Source organism: Lactuca saligna, chromosome 8 (genome assembly GCF_052625555.1).
Source record: "Lactuca saligna cultivar CGN05327 chromosome 8, ASM5262555v1, whole genome shotgun sequence".
Lineage (NCBI taxonomy): Eukaryota > Viridiplantae > Streptophyta > Magnoliopsida > Asterales > Asteraceae > Lactuca > Lactuca saligna.
This window is the reverse complement of record NC_136424.1, coordinates 127641380-127661537: the sequence shown is the minus strand read 5'-3', so window position 1 is coordinate 127661537 and position 20158 is coordinate 127641380. Positions and strand designations below refer to the sequence as shown.

At 36.1% G+C, this 20158-nt stretch overlaps 2 protein-coding genes across 2 annotated transcripts; both read left to right on the top strand.

Moving 5' to 3' along the window:
* The first annotated feature begins 221 nt into the window (after positions 1 to 221).
* LOC145012834 (uncharacterized) lies at positions 222 to 1042 on the top strand. The gene is made up of 2 exons (XM_078971636.1): positions 222 to 473; positions 567 to 1042. Exons 1-2 carry the CDS (start codon positions 354 to 356, stop codon positions 894 to 896), a joined length of 450 nt encoding a protein of 149 aa, XP_078827762.1. The 5' UTR covers positions 222 to 353; the 3' UTR covers positions 897 to 1042.
* Positions 1043 to 7335: 6293 nt separating this feature from the next.
* On the top strand, positions 7336 to 11544 carry LOC145010088 (glutamate receptor 1.2-like). The gene is made up of 5 exons (XM_078968674.1): positions 7336 to 7633; positions 7729 to 8930; positions 9034 to 9334; positions 9416 to 9792; positions 11215 to 11544. Exons 1-5 carry the CDS (start codon positions 7336 to 7338, stop codon positions 11542 to 11544), a joined length of 2508 nt encoding a protein of 835 aa, XP_078824800.1.
* The last annotated feature ends 8614 nt before the right edge of the window (positions 11545 to 20158 follow it).

Here is a 20158-nt window from a genome sequence, read left to right as displayed (position 1 = left end):
ATATATATATATATATATATATATATATATATATATATATATATATATATATATATATATATATATATATGGGAAAACTACACTAATGTCCCTAAGTATTGCCCGTATAATCGATTTAGCCCTTATATATATTTTTTTTGCAATTTAGTCCTAAATACCTGTAAACGTAATCAAAACGAGATATTTAATAGGTTAGCCGATATCTAACTGATGTGGCAGCTTACGTGGAAGTCATCATGTTAAATAACATCCTACGTGCCATTTAAGAGGGCTAAATCATTGAATCGAGCTCGTCTTCTTCAATCTCCAGTCAAAGGAGCGAACGATTAGGGCAAATTGGCAACAGGAAATCGATGTCGAGTTCGTCAAGCACCAACATCAGAACGTGCTATTGTGGAGATAGGGTTGGAATGTGGACATCATGGACTCGAAAGAATCCAGGTCGGAGGTTTTTTGGTTGCCCAAATTACATGGTATAGAATCTTCAAAACTCACTCAAATTCTTCTAATCCTCTAAATTTCCCATTTTTCTATGTTAAAAACATGCATCTTGCTATGTTATGTAGGATGAAGAGAAGGAATGTGGGTATTTTCGTTGGATTGACCCACCACTATTGAATAAGTGGTATAAAGAAAGAATGTATGAGTTAGGAGCTGTTGCTAATGGGGGTGTAGCTATTCCTTTTAATAACCCTGTTAATGAAGGTGAAATACCTGTTGATGGCCCTATTGCCCCTGTGAATGTTGATGTCCCTATTGCCCCTGCGAATGCTCTTGAACCTGATAATCAAATTACAATGTGTGACAATACACATGTGCCTAGTAATGAATTTGGATTCTGCAAGTGGATGATGGTTTGTTTTGTTTGTTTCATTGTAGGGATGATGTATGGTTAGTTTAGTGTAAGTTGTAGGGTATTATGGTATGGTAGGGATGATGTAATCTTTTGGTTTGTTATCATGATGTAATAGATAAATGTTGTTGTGGATCATGTAATGTTTCGGTTAATGAAATGGCAATATGTTATTATGGTTTGCATAAATGGTGTACACTAGACAAATATAACCATGATTTAACAATTGGTGTTGAATTTGGGACTAAAATGATCACCATTGACAACAAACCAATAAAGCTCCAAATATGGGACACAGTTTGTCTCCTTCTTTTCTTCTATACCTTATTCTCTTCTTACATTTATTATAAAAAGAAATCTTAAAAAATCTCTTCTTTTTTCTTTATATATTTGTTAGGCTGGTCAAGAATCATTTAGATCAATAACAAGATCTTACTACAGAGGTGTTGCTGGTGCCCTTCTTGGTTTGCATAAATGGTGTACACTTGACAAATATAACCATATTAAGGGCATTCACAATGTTTCAATGTGGCTAAAATATTAAACAACAAACTCCAATATGTCATTACCAACCATGTTAAGGGCATTCACAATGTTTCAATGTGGCTAAAATAATTAAACAACAAACTCCAATATGTCATTACCAACCATGTTAAGGGCATTCACTATGTTTCAATGTGTTTACAAAAGATGTACAAAATATGGTTATCAGTAATTTAAGGGCATTCACAAAAGATATACAAAAGTAGCATTCAAAAAAGAGGCACAAAAGTAGCATTCACAAAATATGTACCAAAATACCCTTACTACCCTTAACACCCTAACAGTCTAATCCAACTCCAATGCTGAATTTGAAGAAGTCCCAACACATCCCATCTTCTTCAGCTTGGTTTTAACATTCCTCTCAGAGGGCCTTCTTTTTTTCACAATCCTAAGGTGTACTGGTAATTCATGGGTGTCATTAATGCCTTCTTCTTCTTCCTCACTTTCTGGTTGTGTCTCAGGGATAATTTCTTCAGCCCCATCTTGTGTCTCAGTCTGAGGTGGATACTCCTCTTCCTATAAAACATCAAGCAATAAATAAAATAAATAAATGTAAACCTTAAGGTAATATAGAGGGTTTACCATAGACATAGGAAGAACTTGTTCAATAGTGTCATTGTAATCATTGAGTTGTTTCATATGTGAATCTGTCAGACTAAGTGACTTTTTAATTTCTTCAGTTGAATACCCTGATAGTTTCAAATCTTGCATTTCCTTCCATAAATGGACTAAATATTTTTCAGGAATAGTGTCATCCTCAACTTCAGCCACTCCACCACCTTCAATTCCAACAGATGTCTTACTGCCCCTACCACCTCTTTTACTACCCCTACCACCTCTCTTACTACCCCTACCACCTCTGTGAGCCACTACATCACCTGTGTTACCCACTGCACCACCTCTGTTACCCCCTCTACCACCTCTACTACCCCTTGCACCACCTCTACTACCTCTTACACCACCTCTAGTCCAATGACTGATATTAGGATCCAATCTTGGTCTACCCATTTTTTTCTTGGGTTTGGGTTCTGGTGTGACCTTGGGATTCTTACAGGATGCCTTGTTATGACCCCTTTGAAGACAATTTTTGCATTGGACAGTCCTTCCTTTTCCTGTAACCTTCATCTTATTTTGGGAGTATTTGTCTTGAGATTCAGTGGCATGCCTCTTTCTTTTCAGAGTTGGTCTCCCTGGCATTCTTCTAGCTAAAGGGGGTAGAGGCTTTATGTATGATGTTCTAGGCCATAAATTTCTACCATTCACAGGTAGTATATTGTTTGCATATATGGCCTTGAACCTGTCCACATGAAACCACTCACTTATGAAATGAACAGGATCTTATCCAGTGAATAATATTGCACACTGTGCATGTACACATGGAATTCCTGAGATATCCCAAAGCCTACAGCTGCACACTCTGCTTTGTAAGTTAACCACGTACCCTTCTAATCCATTCCTGGCTTCAAAAATAGATGGTCCACTTGGATTCACATTCCAATTCCTACAATGGCATTACTAAATGAAATCATAACAATGAAATTAGAATAATGATAACAAGGAACAATAAAAATGCTAAGACAAATCTCAAATCCTCTCCAAACTTGTTCATTTTTTTGATAGCACCTGGACAAACCACTGATTCCCACTTTTCTGCCTTTTATAACATATGGTAGAACTTATCCATCATGTACAACCTAATTTCTTCAAACATTGCTAGAAGGGGTTTCTTTCTAGCATCCAATATGATGGCGTTGAAGCACTCTGCAATGCCATTTTCAACTGCCTCACATGCTACATCAGTCCTAAAAAATGCCCTGCACCATGTGTGAGGATCTCTTGCGATCAAATGTTCATAAGCATTTGGATTAACCTCTTTTATATCATCCATTTTGCTGAGAAATTCACTCTCTACAGTTGATAAGGAAGCTGCCCAGAACATATTCTTGAACTCCACTCCAGAATAGGTCTTCCTAAAGTTAGCATATATGTGTCTTGCACATTGTCTATGCTCCACATTTGGTAGGACTTCTTTGGTTGCTTCAAGCAATCCCTACAATTTAATGAATACATAAACATATAAGATGATGTTAAGGAAAAATTATAAATATGCAAAGAAATTACAAACCTTATGTTGATAAGAAATTACAGTAAACCCTCCTCCATCTAGCAGATTAAGATCCTCTGTGAGCAGTTCCAAAAACCATTTCCAATTAGCTTTGTTTTCAATGTCAACAACTGCCCAAGCAATTGGATAAACTTGGTTGTTTGCATCCCTCCCTATTGCTGTGAGTAATTCTCCTTTACATGTCCCTTTCAAGAAAGATCCATCTAGACCAATTACCCTACGGCATCCTATTTTCCAACCTTCCTTGATTGCTTTAAAACACAAATACATCCTGTGAAAGTATGTTGTTTGATCTGGATTTACAGTGACACCAACTTGGACAGTGCTACCAGGATTTGACCTTAGTAACTCATGGCAATAGTCCCACACCCTAGCATAATGTTCTGTAAGTTTACCATCTATAATGGTCATTGCTCTACACCTTGTTCTGTAAGCCTTAGACCAAGATACACCACAATGAAATTTGGTCCTAATTATTGATTGCATCTCCTTACACTTCAAGTTAGGTTTCATTATCAACTCCTTCAAAAAGTGTCTTGCTAGCCATCTGGGACTCAGTAAATTTGAAATATTGAAATTTCTAACACATTTGTGCTCATCGACTAAGGTTTTAATCTGAAAAGACCTTTCTTGAGTCATCCAGGAAGCATGAACTCTGAATGGGCAGGGTTGAGACTTCATCTTAGAACCACATTTGGCAGTTAATCTCACAGTGTCACACTTCGCAAATTTAATGTTATACCCTGACTTAATAGCATAATTAGTGAGACATTGTTGCAACTGATGTGGTGATTCATACCTTTCACCAAGAAGGGGCTTCATCTTATTCCACTTAACTGATGGGTTGTGACTGGGGAAGCCTGCACCAACCGCATCTCCCAAATCAAGATCATTAGCCCCTGCTGTGTCATCGATTTCCTCTTCTGAACCAAACCCTTCTTCATCTTCATCAACTAAGTCATTGTCTTCATCGGCTTCATTATCTTCATAATCAGAACTGAAGTTAAGGAAAGCATCCTTGCATCTCTCTTTACCCTGTATCTTGAAATCATCTTCTTCCATTTCCACATCTATGTGCTCAGTATCGAGCACCTCGTCATCATCTTCGTATTCTTCAGAGTCGTATTCTTCAGATGACTCATGGCGAACTTCTTCTGATTCGACAACCATTGGGTTTTACCTTCGTTTCTCTCAGTAAAACCTTACTTCCTTCGTGTATCACTCTGTAAAAACCCTATCTTTTTCTCTCAATCGATTTACCAGACGTCGAATGCAGTGGAAATGGAAGGGTAAAACTAACTTGTACACGTAAGGTGCCACATGCGCAAAACACCGGTGGGATACCAGCTAACCTATTAAATATCTCGTTTTGATTACGTTTACAGGTATTTAGAACTAAATTGCAAAAAAAAATATATAAGGGCTAAATCGATTATACGGGCAATACTTAGGGACTTTATTGCAGTTTTCCCTATATATATATATATATATATATATATATATATATACATATATATATATATATATATATATATATATATATATATATATATATATTCAACTTTTATATCTTTCTATCATATCTTTATATTTTATACACTTTCTTTAATTAAAAAAATGGATTAAAACTCAAACACCCCCATCCATCGATCATCAAACTCAAACACAACACCAAACACAACCTCATCTCTCGAATTTGTGGGTTATAAAAATTATTTCAACATTTTATCGTCTCAATGATCACCACAAATCTCATAGCAATGCGCCGCTTTCAATCCCGTTTCACCACCACTGCAATTTTCCAACTCACCTTACCTTCAACAAAATCTATTTGTTCAAAACCCAAATTTACAACAAAATCTTTTCCCTACTTTTGCTTCGATGCTACAACCAACTAATCAACTATCACCTACAACACAACCATCGGTTGAAATGGAAGTGGGATGTAGTAGGAGAGGGAAAGGGAAAGAAAAATCGAAAAGAAATCAATAGCGGTTGAAACAGAAAATGCAGACGTTCCACAATGGTGGACACCGGAGGAAGAATATGCTTTGACGGTGGCTTGGTGTGCTACTTCAAAAGACGAACTCTGCGGAAATGGAATGAAGAAATAAGCTTATCGAGGGGCGGTGTGCGACAAGTTTCACGCTATTTTGAAGAAATATATATATATATATATATATATCACAACAATGACACGTTGAGCAGCAAATTGGTCAAATAACTAAGCGGTGCAGCAAATTCAATGGTATTTACAACCGGCTTGAGGCGCAACAGCAAAGCGGAACTAACGACTTCGATTTGTTCAAATCTGCTAATGAACAATATCGGGTCAAAATGAGACATGTTTTCGACTTTGAAAAATCATGGGAGTTGTTACGTATGGATCCAAAGTGGAATAAAATGCATACATCGTCGGAGGTTCAATCCAAAAGGTCGCGCAATTCTACCTCGGTCAACGTGTGAGACGCATGGACTCACATCAACCTAAACGCCGACACCGATGAGATCCCGGATGATATCAAGGAGATATCCCCACCACAACGACCTCCCGGACGCGACAAAGCAAGATGCGCTGCAAGGCATGAGTAAGAGGTTGAAACGAAAGCAAAAGAGGCGGCGGAAATGAGAGCGAAATTCGACGAACGCAATTTATTAATAAAAGAAAAAAATGACTTGAAACATTATCATTTGGAGTTCCTCGAAAGGCAGGCACGGGAGAAGTATGAGCAAAAAGAGAAGGAACTAATGACATATCAGTTGTCAATTCTTCGGACGAGCGATAAGGGTTTGACGCCTGCTGATCTAGCCGTGCTACAAACGATGAGTGAACAAATTTGGAAGAAATATTTTGGTTAATTAGGATTGTTGTGTGGTGTTAGAAATAATTTGAATTGTATTTTAGTTATGATATTAGGTTTAAAATTATGTATTTTTTAATTGTAATCGTAATTTTAGATTTTAAATATTATGTCTTTTTTGTTTTTAAGATTTTATGTTTTATAGAAACATATTCATTTTATTGATTAACAAAAAACATAAAAAAGAAAAAAACCAAAAAGGAAAAAATCGAGAAAGGGAAAAAAACAAAAAAGAAAAAAAAACAAAAAAGAAAAAAAAAAACAAATTCGAAAAAAAAAAATAAAAAAAAACATATTTATTTTCAAAAAGTTGTGTTGCATCTTGTTACCCATTTCCTCCACTTGGTATTATAACTCTATTTACTTATGCAGCATGTGAGATGATATAACTTGAAGTTGCATCTTATTGCCTACACCTAAGGCTCCCTTTCCTTTTTTTTGTATTCAATATACCATCGAACTTGTTGTTTGTGTTCAACATAACTCTTTTGACCGGCTTTTGACCTGTGATAGCCGGTCAAAGGGTTATGGTGAACACAAACAACAAGTTTGATGATATATTGAGTATAAAAAAGGAAAGGGACTAAATGAGAACAAACTCAACAGTTGGTTACCCGAAAAGTTAAATGAAATTAAAAAAGGGACTAAAAAAGGCGTAATATTTTCTGTGACATATTGAGTCCGACAAGGTCCAGATTCCGTTTTCAGGTAATTCTGATTTCTGATTGTCAACTGCCGTTCAAAAAAAAAAAAAAAAAGTTCTGATTGTCAACTCATTATATATCAAACGTTAATAAAGAGCTCAAAATGCTATTGTTGCTATCATCAGTTACCATATTTAATTAGAACAATTAGTGCCGTCCAAAAAATATTATAATTTTTTTGTGGTGCATATGGTTATAATTTACCTGTGCAAGTAGTTAATCAGAACAAGCACCTACCTATCTGCAACCATGGTGCACAGAAAGCAGAAGAAAATCAGCCTTTTTCTTCTAATACTCATTGGCTTTTTAAACCTTGTAGTATCTACACACTCCATTCCATCTGAAAACAAAAATATCAACAGAAATAACAATATGTTAACAAGCTTGGGGATCATTCTAGATATTAAATCATGGATAGGGAAGTCAATTCACTGGAGCATTACCATGGCCATATCTGATTTTTATGCTCTTAATCACAGCTACAAAACAAGGATAGTTGTTCACACTAGGGACTCCAAAGGAGATGCCATTAAAGCTTTGTCAGCTGGTAAGCTCTCTTGTTTGTTTCATTTAGTTATATATTCAGTTTCCCTTAAGTTATTTTTCTTGAAAGTAATTTTTTCTTTTAATTTGCCTGAGTAGTAGACGATCTTCTGAATAACGTAAAGGTGAAAGCCATCATAGGCCCAGAAACGCATCTTCAATCCAAGTTATTGTCCTTGTTCACTAACAAAGCTAAAGTTCCTATATTTTCTTTTGCTGGTAGATCATCAATGGAATACCCATACTTGTTCCAAATCAAAGAAGAGGAATCCACAATGGCAAAAAGCATTGCTTCCCTTGTGGAGTTATATAAATGGAGGAATGTTATCTTTATTCATGAGGACACCGATGATGGGAGGGAGATATTACCATATTTGGCTGAGTCATTCCAAGATAAAGGCATCCGGATCAGTTACAGAAGCGCCATTTCTTCCTCAGCCACGCTTGATGATATCACCAAAGAATTGCATAAGCTAATGACTTTTAATACAACTATAGTCATTGTACATATGTCGCCTTCTCTAGCATCCAGCCTTTTCCTAGAAGCAAAAAGGTTACGAATGGTTACAGAAGAATATGGGTGGATTTTAACTGAAAAAACAGTTGATCTCTTTCGATCAACAAAGTTTGAAGTTATGGAGTCATTAGAAGGGGCACTAGGTTTTAGGTCGCACTTTCCAGCATCACGTAGGTTGCATAACTTAACAGCAAGATGGAAAAATATATTTTACAGAAGGTACCCTACCTCAATAACACAAGAGATGCCTCTACCTTCCATATGGGCATACGACACAATCTGGGCACTTGCAGAGTCTGTTGAGAAGGTTGGAGTCCCACATATTAATGGTGGGACTTTGCTCTTGCATGAGGTTTTGAAAATCAGATTCAAGGGTATAAGTGGTGAGTTTGAACTTAGTGAAAGAAAAGTAAGATCCAATGGATATGAGATTGTGAATGTAATCGACTATGGTGAGAAGAGAGTAGGGTATTGGACACCATCAGAAGGAATCCGGACATTAGAATCTGTGATTAACAGCGAGCATCGATATTTTAGTCCAAAAGGGTGGGAGTTACAAACAACTCCCAGTAAAACGTTAAAAATTGGTGTTCTGAAGATAAAAAACTTTAAGTACTTCATGGATGTAGATCATAACGCTGAGACAAACGTTACAACGGCTAAAGGTTTCTCGGTAGATGTATTCAATACTTGCATACGTGCGTTACCTTATAAAGTACCTTACATATTCATCGCATTTGAGAATGTCACTTACGATGATCTTGTACGCAAAGTCTATAATAAGGTATGTATCTTGTTTCTGGCTGAAGAAAACGCATATGATTAATATAAGAAGACATCTAATATTGTAGTCTATATATAATAGTTTATATATTACTTCTTGATAGGAAATTGATGCAGTGGTGGGCGATTCAACAATCTTGGCGAACAGATCAGTGTATGCTGACTTTACAGCGACTTACACCGACTTGGGTATAGGAACACTAGTGAGAATCAAGAAAAGAGACATGTGGTTTTTCTTAAAGCCGTTTGACTTGGGTCTATGGTTAACTGCTATTGCTTCGCTTATTCTAACTGTGTTTGTTGTCTGGGCTATTGAATGTATGAATCAAGAATCCGAACGTTCACTTGCTCAACAATTTGGAACAATCTTCTGGTTCATCCTGTTGACCATCTTTTTTGCTCAAAGTTCTCCCTCTTTCTCTCTATGATCCTTTTACGAATTGGAATTTGATAAAAATCTTAGAGTGGGTTTCATTTGTATTGTAGGAGAGAAGTTATCAAGCAATCTGTCAAGATTTGTACTGTTTATATGGTTACTCGTAGTTCTTATATTGATCACCAGCTACACAGCAACACTGACCTCACTGTTGACAGTAGAACAATTTGAATTAGCATCAAAGCGGGGAATTGTGGGGTTTCATGGAGGCTCTTTTATGAGAGGAGGGACTGTTAGTAACATACACTTTGAAGGTCATCAAAAGAGGGATTACTACTCATACGAGCATTATGCTCAAGCTTTGTCAGAAGATGGTGGTGCTGATGCCATTGTTGATGAAATTCCGTACATCAAGATGTTTCTTAGCAGGTACTCAGGAGACTATGCCTTGGTCTCTTCTGAACCTATCACTTCTGGTTTTGGCTTTGTAAGTACTCCTCCTCTTCATCCTTTGCAATTCTTAGCAAAATAATACTACTCTTGCTTGAATTTAATTACTTGTAAGGTTTCTCTCTTAAGAAGTCATGGAAATACATCTTAACAAATGCAAGGAAATGTGCATGCAAGAACTAAAATTGTCTTTTGATTTGGCCGACATCTACCATATATTGAACTCATTGGAGAGTTTAATAGATTGGTAGATCATCATTTTACTTTCTATACAATTCTACCATATGTTTAATTTATACAACCAACTGTTTAATTTCTTTGATGTATTGAAGTGTACAAAGTGTGGTTAACATGTTTATAAAATCTAATTTATGACGTTTAATAATTAAAAATTTGTCTTTTTATAGTGGTCATTTAACTTCATAAATATCATATCTCACAATTGTAGATCTTCATCCTAAATTCTTTTCATGCACGCTTCTATCATGTGTCCAAACTTTTGGCAATAAAAACATTGGATCTATAGTGACTACAATGTATTCCAATTTTATAGTAAGGCTACGTAAAATCATTTCCACAACTCTCGTGTCTTTGGTGTTTTCACCGTTGATCCTCATTTGGTTTAGTAATACCATTACTTGGTTGTGGTATTCTTGTATGGATTCGGACTCCTTCATTTTAATATTATCGAATTAACACCTTAATTAGGGTTTGAAGTCTCACGAGTTTAAGCTTTTCTTGACCCCGGTAACTCTTGTAAAGAATATCCCATGCATGTTTATGCTGACGTTGAGGAGATCCTTTATATATCTTTCTCTTTATTTTGTTTTAACTCGGCAATTTATCTTGCGTTAAGGGTAGATACATTATTTGGTTTAATATATCCTCTTTAAACAATATTCCACAAATCTTGGGGTTCATAAAGAACTTTCATTTGGATACTCTAGTGAAGCTAATTAATACCGGTTAATTTTAGGAGTTGTGGTTGTAATCTGTTTCTAACATTCAAAGACACCAGCTTTGATACCATGCACGATGATAGATCAAGAGAGGGAATTAACAAGGATAATATACTAAACTTTTATCTTTTATTTATTCACTTTTAGTGAGCAACACGTACAACGAGTTCCAATTATATATATATATATATATATATATATATATATATATATATATATATATATATATATATATATATATATATATATAATATTTTGTTTCTATACAGTTTGTACCTTTTCAATATGCATGACTTAATAATCTAATATAACCGGCCCAAATCCCAATGAATGCAAACTAGTACTGTACCAAGACCGGTCTTGTCAGATCCAACTAGTCCATATGCCCATCCCTAATATAATTACAAACTTATTGGCGACGATAACGCAAAGTCTTTATTTTTTTTTTAATTGTTGTAGCAAATATATATCCACATTTGGTTGACATGTATCTTATTCAGATCTTCCAAAAAGGTTCTCCGTTGGTCGAAGATGTCTCAAGAGAAATCGCCAGAATAAGATTTGACGGAACTCTAAAAAGCTTGGAAAAGAAGTGGCATCAAAATCATTTATTTGTTCCGTTGCGAAATTCTACAATGCCCAAAACCTTAAAGATTGATAGATTTGGTGGAATTTTTATTATTAGTGGGATCACTTCAACTTTGGCCCTCATGATCTCTATAATTTGCCTACTTCAAGCGAAAATGGAGATCCATAATATCATTTTAGTTCTAGCGGGACGTAATTTGATGGCCAATATACGTTATCTTTGGTATAGAAATTTCATTTGAATGCTCGATTGATCTACCAACTAATTGTTGTAAAGTTGTAAGTGATCTTTCGTCGGAACATATTCATAACCTTTACATTAAATAAGGAGATAGTGTTTAGTTGTGTATATAATTTGTGATAGTCTTTCTAGCTAATAATCCAAGATTGCTGATATTTCTTGTACCTTGTATGTATACACAATGAAATACAAAATGTAACTCACATGAAAGAGGTCATGGTAGAGGTGGTAATAGCAACAAAAGAGGAGGATATCATGGTGGCGGTTCAACTCAGTCTCGTAATGGCGACCGAGGAACCTCCAAACAAGACAAAAGTAACATTTAATATTATAATTGTCAAGATTACGAGCACTACGTAGTTGAGTGAAAGAATCCACAAAAAGAAAGAAGCAATAGCAATAACAATGATGTGCTCTTGGTCCAAAACAAGAATGATAACATACAAGTGTTTTTTAGCAACATGCAATATGATGGATCACAAGGAAGAAATTTTCTTAAATGAACATAAAGTAACACCCAAACTGAGAGTAGCTAGAGGCTAATCAATTCATACTAATGTTTGGTATCTCGATAATGGAACAAGTAATCACATCACATGCCAAATGGACAAATTCCGAACCATTAATCAATTCCATTCATGGTGTTGTTCGAATTGGAGATGGTTCTAAAGTTTGTATTGAAGGTAAAGGTTAGATTCTTTTTCAATGCAACAATGGTGAAAAAAAACTATTACAAGATGTTTATTATATACTTAGCTTGTGCACTAGCATCATTAGTCTAAGACAACTTGCAGCAAAAGGTGTCAAGATTTTGATGTTGGGTCCTTTTTTTTGGATACACGACAAAGATGGAAGGCTCTTAGTGAAGGTAAAAGCATCATCTAATCGTCTCTATAAAATAAATTTAACTATAGAATAAATGTGTCTAACTAGTGAAACTAGTAAGTCATCATGGCTTTCGCATGCCTGCCTTGGGCATATCAATTTTCCAGCACTTAAGATGATCCCAGATAAAGAAATTGTGAATGGTTTATCTTGTATTAAAATGTAACCAAGGTTTGTGAATGATGCTTGGTCGTCTAGCAAACTCGAAACCCTTTCTTAACCAAAACACAGTATAGAGCATCAAATAAGTTAGAGCTCGTTCATGGTGATTTATGTGGTATATTAACGCCTCCTATACCTATACCATCAGGTAACATGCACTTCTTTATGGATCAATCATTTGTGCATGATAAATGTTAAGAATTTCCAATTTTATTAGGTACATGTGCTAAAAATTTTGAGAAAAACTATTCTACTGTTTCCATCTTGATAAAAAGCATGAATTCCAAAGAAAAAAAAGACTAAATATGTTGAATAAAGGTTTTATGTACTAAGGGCATCTACAATGCATTGAACTCTATAGAGTTCAATAGATTGCCATATCATCATTCTACAATCCATACAACTTTATAATTTTTTTGTCTACAATGCATTGACTCTACAAAGTTCATAGAATGTTACAAAAATGTAATTTATAGTAAATATTTAAGAATTAAAACTTTCCTTTTTCCCATTGAAGAGTTCAATGGTCATTGAACTTCAAATCCATTGAATGCAAATGTGGCATCTCACAATGGTTGGGTTTCATCCATTGAATGACATATGGACTTGCCACCTCTATCAAATCTCCCATTGAACTTACCATTGTGGATGCTCTAAGATTATACATTACATTAAATGAATTTAAATTTTGTGGTTATGTCGGTTTGAATTTGATCACAAGTCAAACGACATCTGAAGTCTATTCGTAAGTTAGAACCATACTAGATTATGACTCGTGCTAAACATGGGGGAACACATAAATAAAATAAAATGTATATAGATATTGCATAATAATTATAAAAAATCAAGGTTATTGGTATTATTGAAATGTGTAGAAAATACATTAAAATTGGTAAATATATATAGTCGTTGAAGGAACTCTTTGTAGACAATATTTTTTGTTTAATTAGTTGAACGACCTTCTTCATCACATATAAGTACCTTCAAACCTTTTTTACTTGTGACATAGAAAACAACTACATATAGCTGACCATGCATGAAAACGCGTCTATGCAAGTATAATCCATCATTTGACAATGAACTTTCAAAATACATTGTTATTTTAAGGTTATATTGCGAAATAGAACTGTTTATTTCAAAAAAAAAAAAAAAAAAAATAGAAACTTATTTATGTTCATTAAAAAATTAACCACATAAACCCCCTACAATATTAAATATAAAGAAACTCTAACCAATAAATATAAAAACAATTATATTTGCTATATTTGCTCGATTCAGATTTTGTTCGTGACTCATTGAAAATGTCAAAAGACAGAACTGGCACACAACTTAATTGTTATTATGATATGGATTAAACAATTTATACACATGAGGATGTCTTTCTTTATTTTATTATAATGATAAAATAATGGAAAAAAGGAATGCTTACTTCAAGACATTTGCGGACGTTTGAGTAAGGTCTGTGGTCTTACATATAGTTATTAAATGGTTATTCAAGATGAATTAAAAAAATAATGTTTTCTTGTTGCTTCGATGCTAAACAGATAAAAGAACAAAAATAAAACTTGATTTTCAGTATATATTCATTTAGTACAAAAGTAGCCAACTATAATTAAAGTAATGAAAAAAACCATTAAGGAAAGTGGTAAATTGAGGTTCTATTTATTAATGTAATGCCCCATTTTGAATCGTTCCCATTCCAAGGTGGTGATCAAGGAGTGGGTATTGGATGAGTTAGAAACCTTGCAGATTTGATTTTGGACTCATTTGGAGGTGAATGATGTGGTTTGGATGATCCATTTATTCGGTTTGTGTTTTGGAGCCCAAAGGTATCAGCAAAGGCGTTGGTTCGGGTCATTTATAGATTTTGGATTTAAGTTCGGTTGGCTTTCAGGTTAAATAAGATTTATAGATGCGTAGGGCTTCTCATTAGCTTTTCGTGGATATAAAGAACGTCAAAATCGGAGTTATAATGAAGAAGTTAGAAGGGTTTGGGCCAAACCGTGTACGCATGGCATACCAAGTAAGAACATATGGCGTTCAAAAGGAAAATGGACACGGGTGCATATGGGAACGCCCTGCGTTCCCAAAGGGAACGCGCTGCACTCATCTGGGTAGACTAAACCCTAATTTTCGGGTCATGGACCCTATTTAAACACCTTAACTCACCCCAACCCTTATTCCCTTCATCCTCCATCCTATCTAACCCTAAGAACGAAACCCTAAACCTCTTGCTTGCATTTTAAGCTTACCTTGGGTATTTTTGGTGTTTTTTGGGTGATTTGAAGAAGAAGGTGTTTAGAGAAGAAGCAAGAGATTGAAGAGAGCTTGTAGATCCAGAGTTTTTGCATCATTTCTAGCATATTGAAGGTATAAAGTTCTCATCTTGGTGCTTCTACATCATAGATCTAGTTTCTCATGGATATTGTCCCTTCCTGGTTTCAGGAATGGATTTTTATGTTTCAAATTCGTTTCTAGACATAGGGTTGCCACCCATGAGGCTATTTGAGTCCATTAGGCAGGAAAGTTTCCATCTTTAAGGTCCTAATGGGTCCATGCAAGAGTTTTGACCATCTTTATGGAAGTTGATTGCTATTTCTCGAGATTGGGACTTTTGGGTGCATCTAAAGTCATCAAGTTCGTGACTTTATGATTTAGGAGGTCTTAAACAGCTTGGATCTACGTTTGGATAGCATGTCTTAAGCATTGAGTGCTTAATGGCTAGTTTTTGAATCAGGGCACGAACGCGCTGCATAAGGCTTAGGAACGCGTTGTGTTCCCATTGAGGCTCATGACAAAGATTGCGAAGGAACACCCAACGTTCCACAAGGGAACACCCTGCGTTCGTAAGTCAGTGGGCCTTTTTGGGTCATTTCCTTGGACTAGATGATTATGGTCCTTAATGGACTATTTTGTTGGATTTTTATTGGGCTATATTATATCTTGGGCTAAAGGGAAGGCCTATTTGAGAAGTTGGGCCCAATTTAGAAAATTGGGCCATAAGTGGGCCTTTAGTGGGATTTGAAAGACCATAGGGAATTGGGCCCTTCAGGTGATGGACTTGAGCCTAGGTCATGGACCAAATTAGATCAGGGGTAAGATTGTTATTTTACCTTAAGGAAACTTAATGGTTTTGGACTAAGTGTTATGTTGCTATTGATAGCTCGAGGAGTCGTGAGATCAGTAGTCCGAGGATCTGCCAGCTAGCGACAAGGGGTTATACGTAGTATTCTTCAGTTATCTTTGCGAGGTGATTTTCCTTCTAGTAGGAACGGGTCTACGACCATAATGCCGACCCGTTTAGTTAGTAGTAGTTTCGGATTTTGTTCTGATGCAGTAGCTTAGTGTGCTTGATGTCTTTGTGATTCAAGCATGTTTTTGTGTTATGTGTTCTAGACTTCGGTCCGATGTAGTATGCCATATATGTGTTTATGCTAGTAGTTAAGTTATGCCATGCTATGTTCAGTCAATTTTCGAACTTCAGTCAGATGCAGAGGGCAAGGCCATGGTTAGTTTCTGGACTTTGGTCCGATGCAGAGGGCAAGGCCCTGATTAGTTTCCAGACTCCAGTCCGATGCAGTTTCCAGATTTCGGTCCGATGCAGTGGGCAAGGTCCCGTATGTGATTTATATGTTATTGTATGGTATGTGGTAGTTTGGGGAGCTCACTAAGCGTTGTGCTTACAATTTCGTTTTCGGTTTCAGGTACTCAGTTTCAAAAGAGGAGCTCGGGGACATTGCAGTGCACACACCATCTGTTCATCCTGGGATGTTTATACTATGATATTTTTGTTGGAATAGTGTCTAAGGTTGCAACTATATTAGGCAAGTATTTGACCCGATTGTGCATGGTCCTTTTGGGTTGCCTTCACCATAGCAACTTGACAGGATGATTTATTATTAGAGAATAAATATTATTAATATATTATGAGAATAATATAAGGAATAATAATATTATTATTTGATTAATATAAGTCATAAATTAATTAGAATTAATTTGGTGACTTAAAGAGATTAATTAAGTAAGAGGGTATAAACTGTCAATTGTTTGATAGTTACACTTTGGGCTGTAAATCCTTCATGGATAGGGATGGATGATTTTTAGGGCTTGGGATAATCCACAAATCGTCCAAGGGCTTATCTTGAAAAGGATTTGGATTGCTTTGAGTAATAGTTATCCAATTAGGGTTTAAGAGTGAAACCCTAGGAGCCTTACAAGTATAAATAGACCTTTTGGGGTGGGGAAATCGGAACCTCTGTCTTTGGAAGAACCCTGGCCGATTTTTGTCCTCTCTCCTCTCTCTCAAATCATCCTCCTTGCTAGTTGGTGTTTGTAAGCCATTAGAGGAGTGACATTTGTGACTCTAGAGCTCCAAGAACAAGAAGATCAAACAAGTGTTTCAAAGTAAGCTTCTAACTCTGATTTTGTATTGTTCTTATACTTTATTAGTCATTAGAAGTCTTGGATTCAATGCATGTTTAATTAGAGAAACCTAGATCCGAGCATTAGGGTTTGCATGTGCACATAGGAATGTTCATATGGCCATAACCCATCAGTGGTATCAGAGCCTAGATTGGTTTATATTAAATTGATGTTTGATTGTTTGTTTCTTACTTGCAAAATTCGAATTTTGTGGATCTGAGTGTTGAACTCGACGAGTCCCATAGTGGAATCGGCGAGTTGCCTTGACTCGGCGAGTCCAGTTGGGAACTCAACGAGTCCGAGCGTCAGGAAGAGCAAAAATCGGGATTTTTTTTTATATTTATCTTATGGAAACTTGCCTTTATCATATTAGATCAACCCAAATCCATTTTTTATATATATGACTATATTATTGATCTAATTGGAGATATCTATCAATTAATAAAATATTTAATTTACTTATATGATAATTATTAATTATTTTGATTAAATTGGTAAATTGTTTTGCAAGAAATCATAAATAAATCAAATATGGATAATTATGTGATTAATTGTTAATTTAGATTATTTGTTATTTGATCCTTTATGTTTTGAAAAGTTTAAAACTTACCCTCAAGTTTTGAAATTTACGTTTTGTGATTAAAGGTTTAATTTAGACAATTTAAATTTCAAACCCTAGAATTTTAAAAGTTTAAAATTCAACCCTATACTAATATAATATTACAAGATTAATATCTATATATATGTATAACTAAAATGCTAGTCTTACCGTTAGTAACCCTCATTCACGAAGCCAGTCTATAAGGTGGGTATAAGGTTGCGGCCTATAAAATGGCGCTTAATGGGTGTACACTCACACCCATCGCTTGCTTGATCGGTGGAGGGTCGTTAGCCGAACGGGTAGGATAGGGCAACCTCATCCTCTCATTAAAAGTATAATATGAAATACAAAGTAACTACATGTTTTCAAAAAATTTCCCAATCCTAGTTACTTTAGGAAAAGTGAATTGATGCAATCCCATGAAATTACACTTTGCACCTTGCTAAGAAGTTAGTGGAGCGTGTGTGGTTTACCTATGCACTCATTGGTTCTAAGAGAAGGTGGCAAAGGGTGATTCATTGTCTATCATAGTTCGATGGAGCGTGTGTGGTTTACCGGCACATCGAATAGGTGATCGTTACAATGAAGGCACCATGTGAATTTGCATGGTAATTCACACCCGCTTTGTGATCCTCGGTATACCAGTCACAAACAAGAGGGGCATATTGAGATTTAAATATGCCATTGAAAAGTTTCAATGAATCTCATCCAAACCTAGGAATTCTCAATACATTTAGGACTTAAAGTTCTGTTGTGTGGTGGAGAATTAGTGAATCGTCATTCACTTACCTTCAAATTGTTTGCATGTTAGATTACGGCATCCCTTTTCTAATATGTAAATATTGTTCTTGGATCCTAGCCCTAATTTTTCTTATTGGGTGATAATTAGGGATTCATATTCTAATCCATCTTTGTCCTTTCTATTTCAAGATGTCGAACGCTAACACTGTTGCTGCTAGTTCATTCACATTGATGAGCCTTTGTCAAAAGGTCACTTTCGATGGAACGAACTTTAGCGAATGGATAAGATACATTCACACAATTGCTCGCTACGAGGACAAGGAGTATGTCCTCGATGAGAAGCTCGAGAAGATCAATCCTGAAATCGCTACTCCGGCTGAAATCACCGCATTTGAGAGTCATGCGAGTGATGCAACGAAGGTTCATTGCATCATGATAGCCACTATGAACTCCGAATTCCAAAAGTCCTATGAGGACATGTATCCCTACGAGATGCACCAAAACTTGTTGGAGAGATACCACCAAAACGCGAGACAAGAGCGTTACGAGATTTTCACTAACATGATTTCCACTAAGATGGGTCATGGAGAATCTCTTACCGTGCACCTGCAAAAGATGCAAAGGTGTGTCGACCGTCTTCGCAAGTTGAATGTTGACTTTGGGGAAGACTTCGCGATCGATATAGTGCTTCACTCTTTGCCTCCAAGTTACAATCAATTTAGGATGACCTACCACATGAAGAAAGAAGAGGTCACCCTAAGCAAGCTCCAAGGTCTCCTGAGGGTCGCTGAAAGCAACTTCAAGGACAAGTCTGTTGCATCAACTCCCAATCCACCCGCTGCTCCTGTTTTGGCCATTGGGCAAGGAAGAGGCAAGAAGAGGAAGGCTCCGTCTAAGAGCCAACGCAAGGGAAAGTCCCGAGATGGTTCCTCTTCTAGTGGGACAAAAGTTGATTCCGCTAAGCCTACTTCTAACCCAAAGGAGGCAGAGTGCCACCATTGCTAAAAAATAGGGCATCGGAAGAGAAGTTGCCCAGAGTACTTGCAAGCCATCAAGGAAGGAAAGATCAAGCTGTTTTTCGTAGGTATATACACAATTAAATCTAACGATTCGTCTCATGCTATTTCTTGGGTTCTTGATACCGGTTGTGGTTACCACATTTGTTCTAATGTGCAGGGACTAAGAAGAAATAGAGACGTGGAGTATGGAAGAATAAATCTAATCATGAGGAACAAAAGATCGTCGCCTGTGACCAAGATTGGAGTGTATTCTTTAGTGCTTAGGAATGGTTTATCTTTAGATTTGAACAATTGTTGCTATTCGCTAGAAATGGCTAGAAACATCATTTCATTTCATGGTTTGTTTAGACAAGGTTTTAGTTTTTATTTTAATAATGAGAATGGTTCTATTTTGGCTTATCTAAATGGTGTCTTTTATTTTGAAGCAATACCGTGTAATGGAATTTATGAAACTGTTATGATTGTTGATAACTTAGGAAATGATGTTTTATACATGGATTCTTCCAATAGTATGGATAAGGCATCCTTGTGGCATTGTCGTCTTGGACATGTCAACAAGAAACGCATAGCCCAACTCCAAAAGGATGGAGTGTTGGAGTCATTCGACCTTAGGGAAGATGACACATGCGAGTCTTGTTTACTTGGAAAAATGACTAAGTCACCCTTCGCTGGTACGTGCGAAAGGGGTGAGGGTCTATTGGACCTCATACATACCGATGTGTGTGGACAGTTTAGATCTACCACGAAGGATGGAAACCGCTTCTACGTGACTTTTACCGATGACT

Coding starts and splice junctions, on each gene's coding strand:
- LOC145012834 (XM_078971636.1), top strand. CDS start 354: ATGTCGAGTTCGTCAAGCACCAACATCAGAACGTGCTATTGTGGAGAT. Junction 474..566: donor TTGGTTGCCCAAATTACATG/GTATAGAATCTT, acceptor TATGTTATGTAG/GATGAAGAGAAGGAATGTGG.
- LOC145010088 (XM_078968674.1), top strand. CDS start 7,336: ATGGTGCACAGAAAGCAGAAGAAAATCAGCCTTTTTCTTCTAATACTC. Junction 7,634..7,728: donor CATTAAAGCTTTGTCAGCTG/GTAAGCTCTCTT, acceptor TTGCCTGAGTAG/TAGACGATCTTCTGAATAAC. Junction 9,335..9,415: donor GACCATCTTTTTTGCTCAAA/GTTCTCCCTCTT, acceptor TTTGTATTGTAG/GAGAGAAGTTATCAAGCAAT.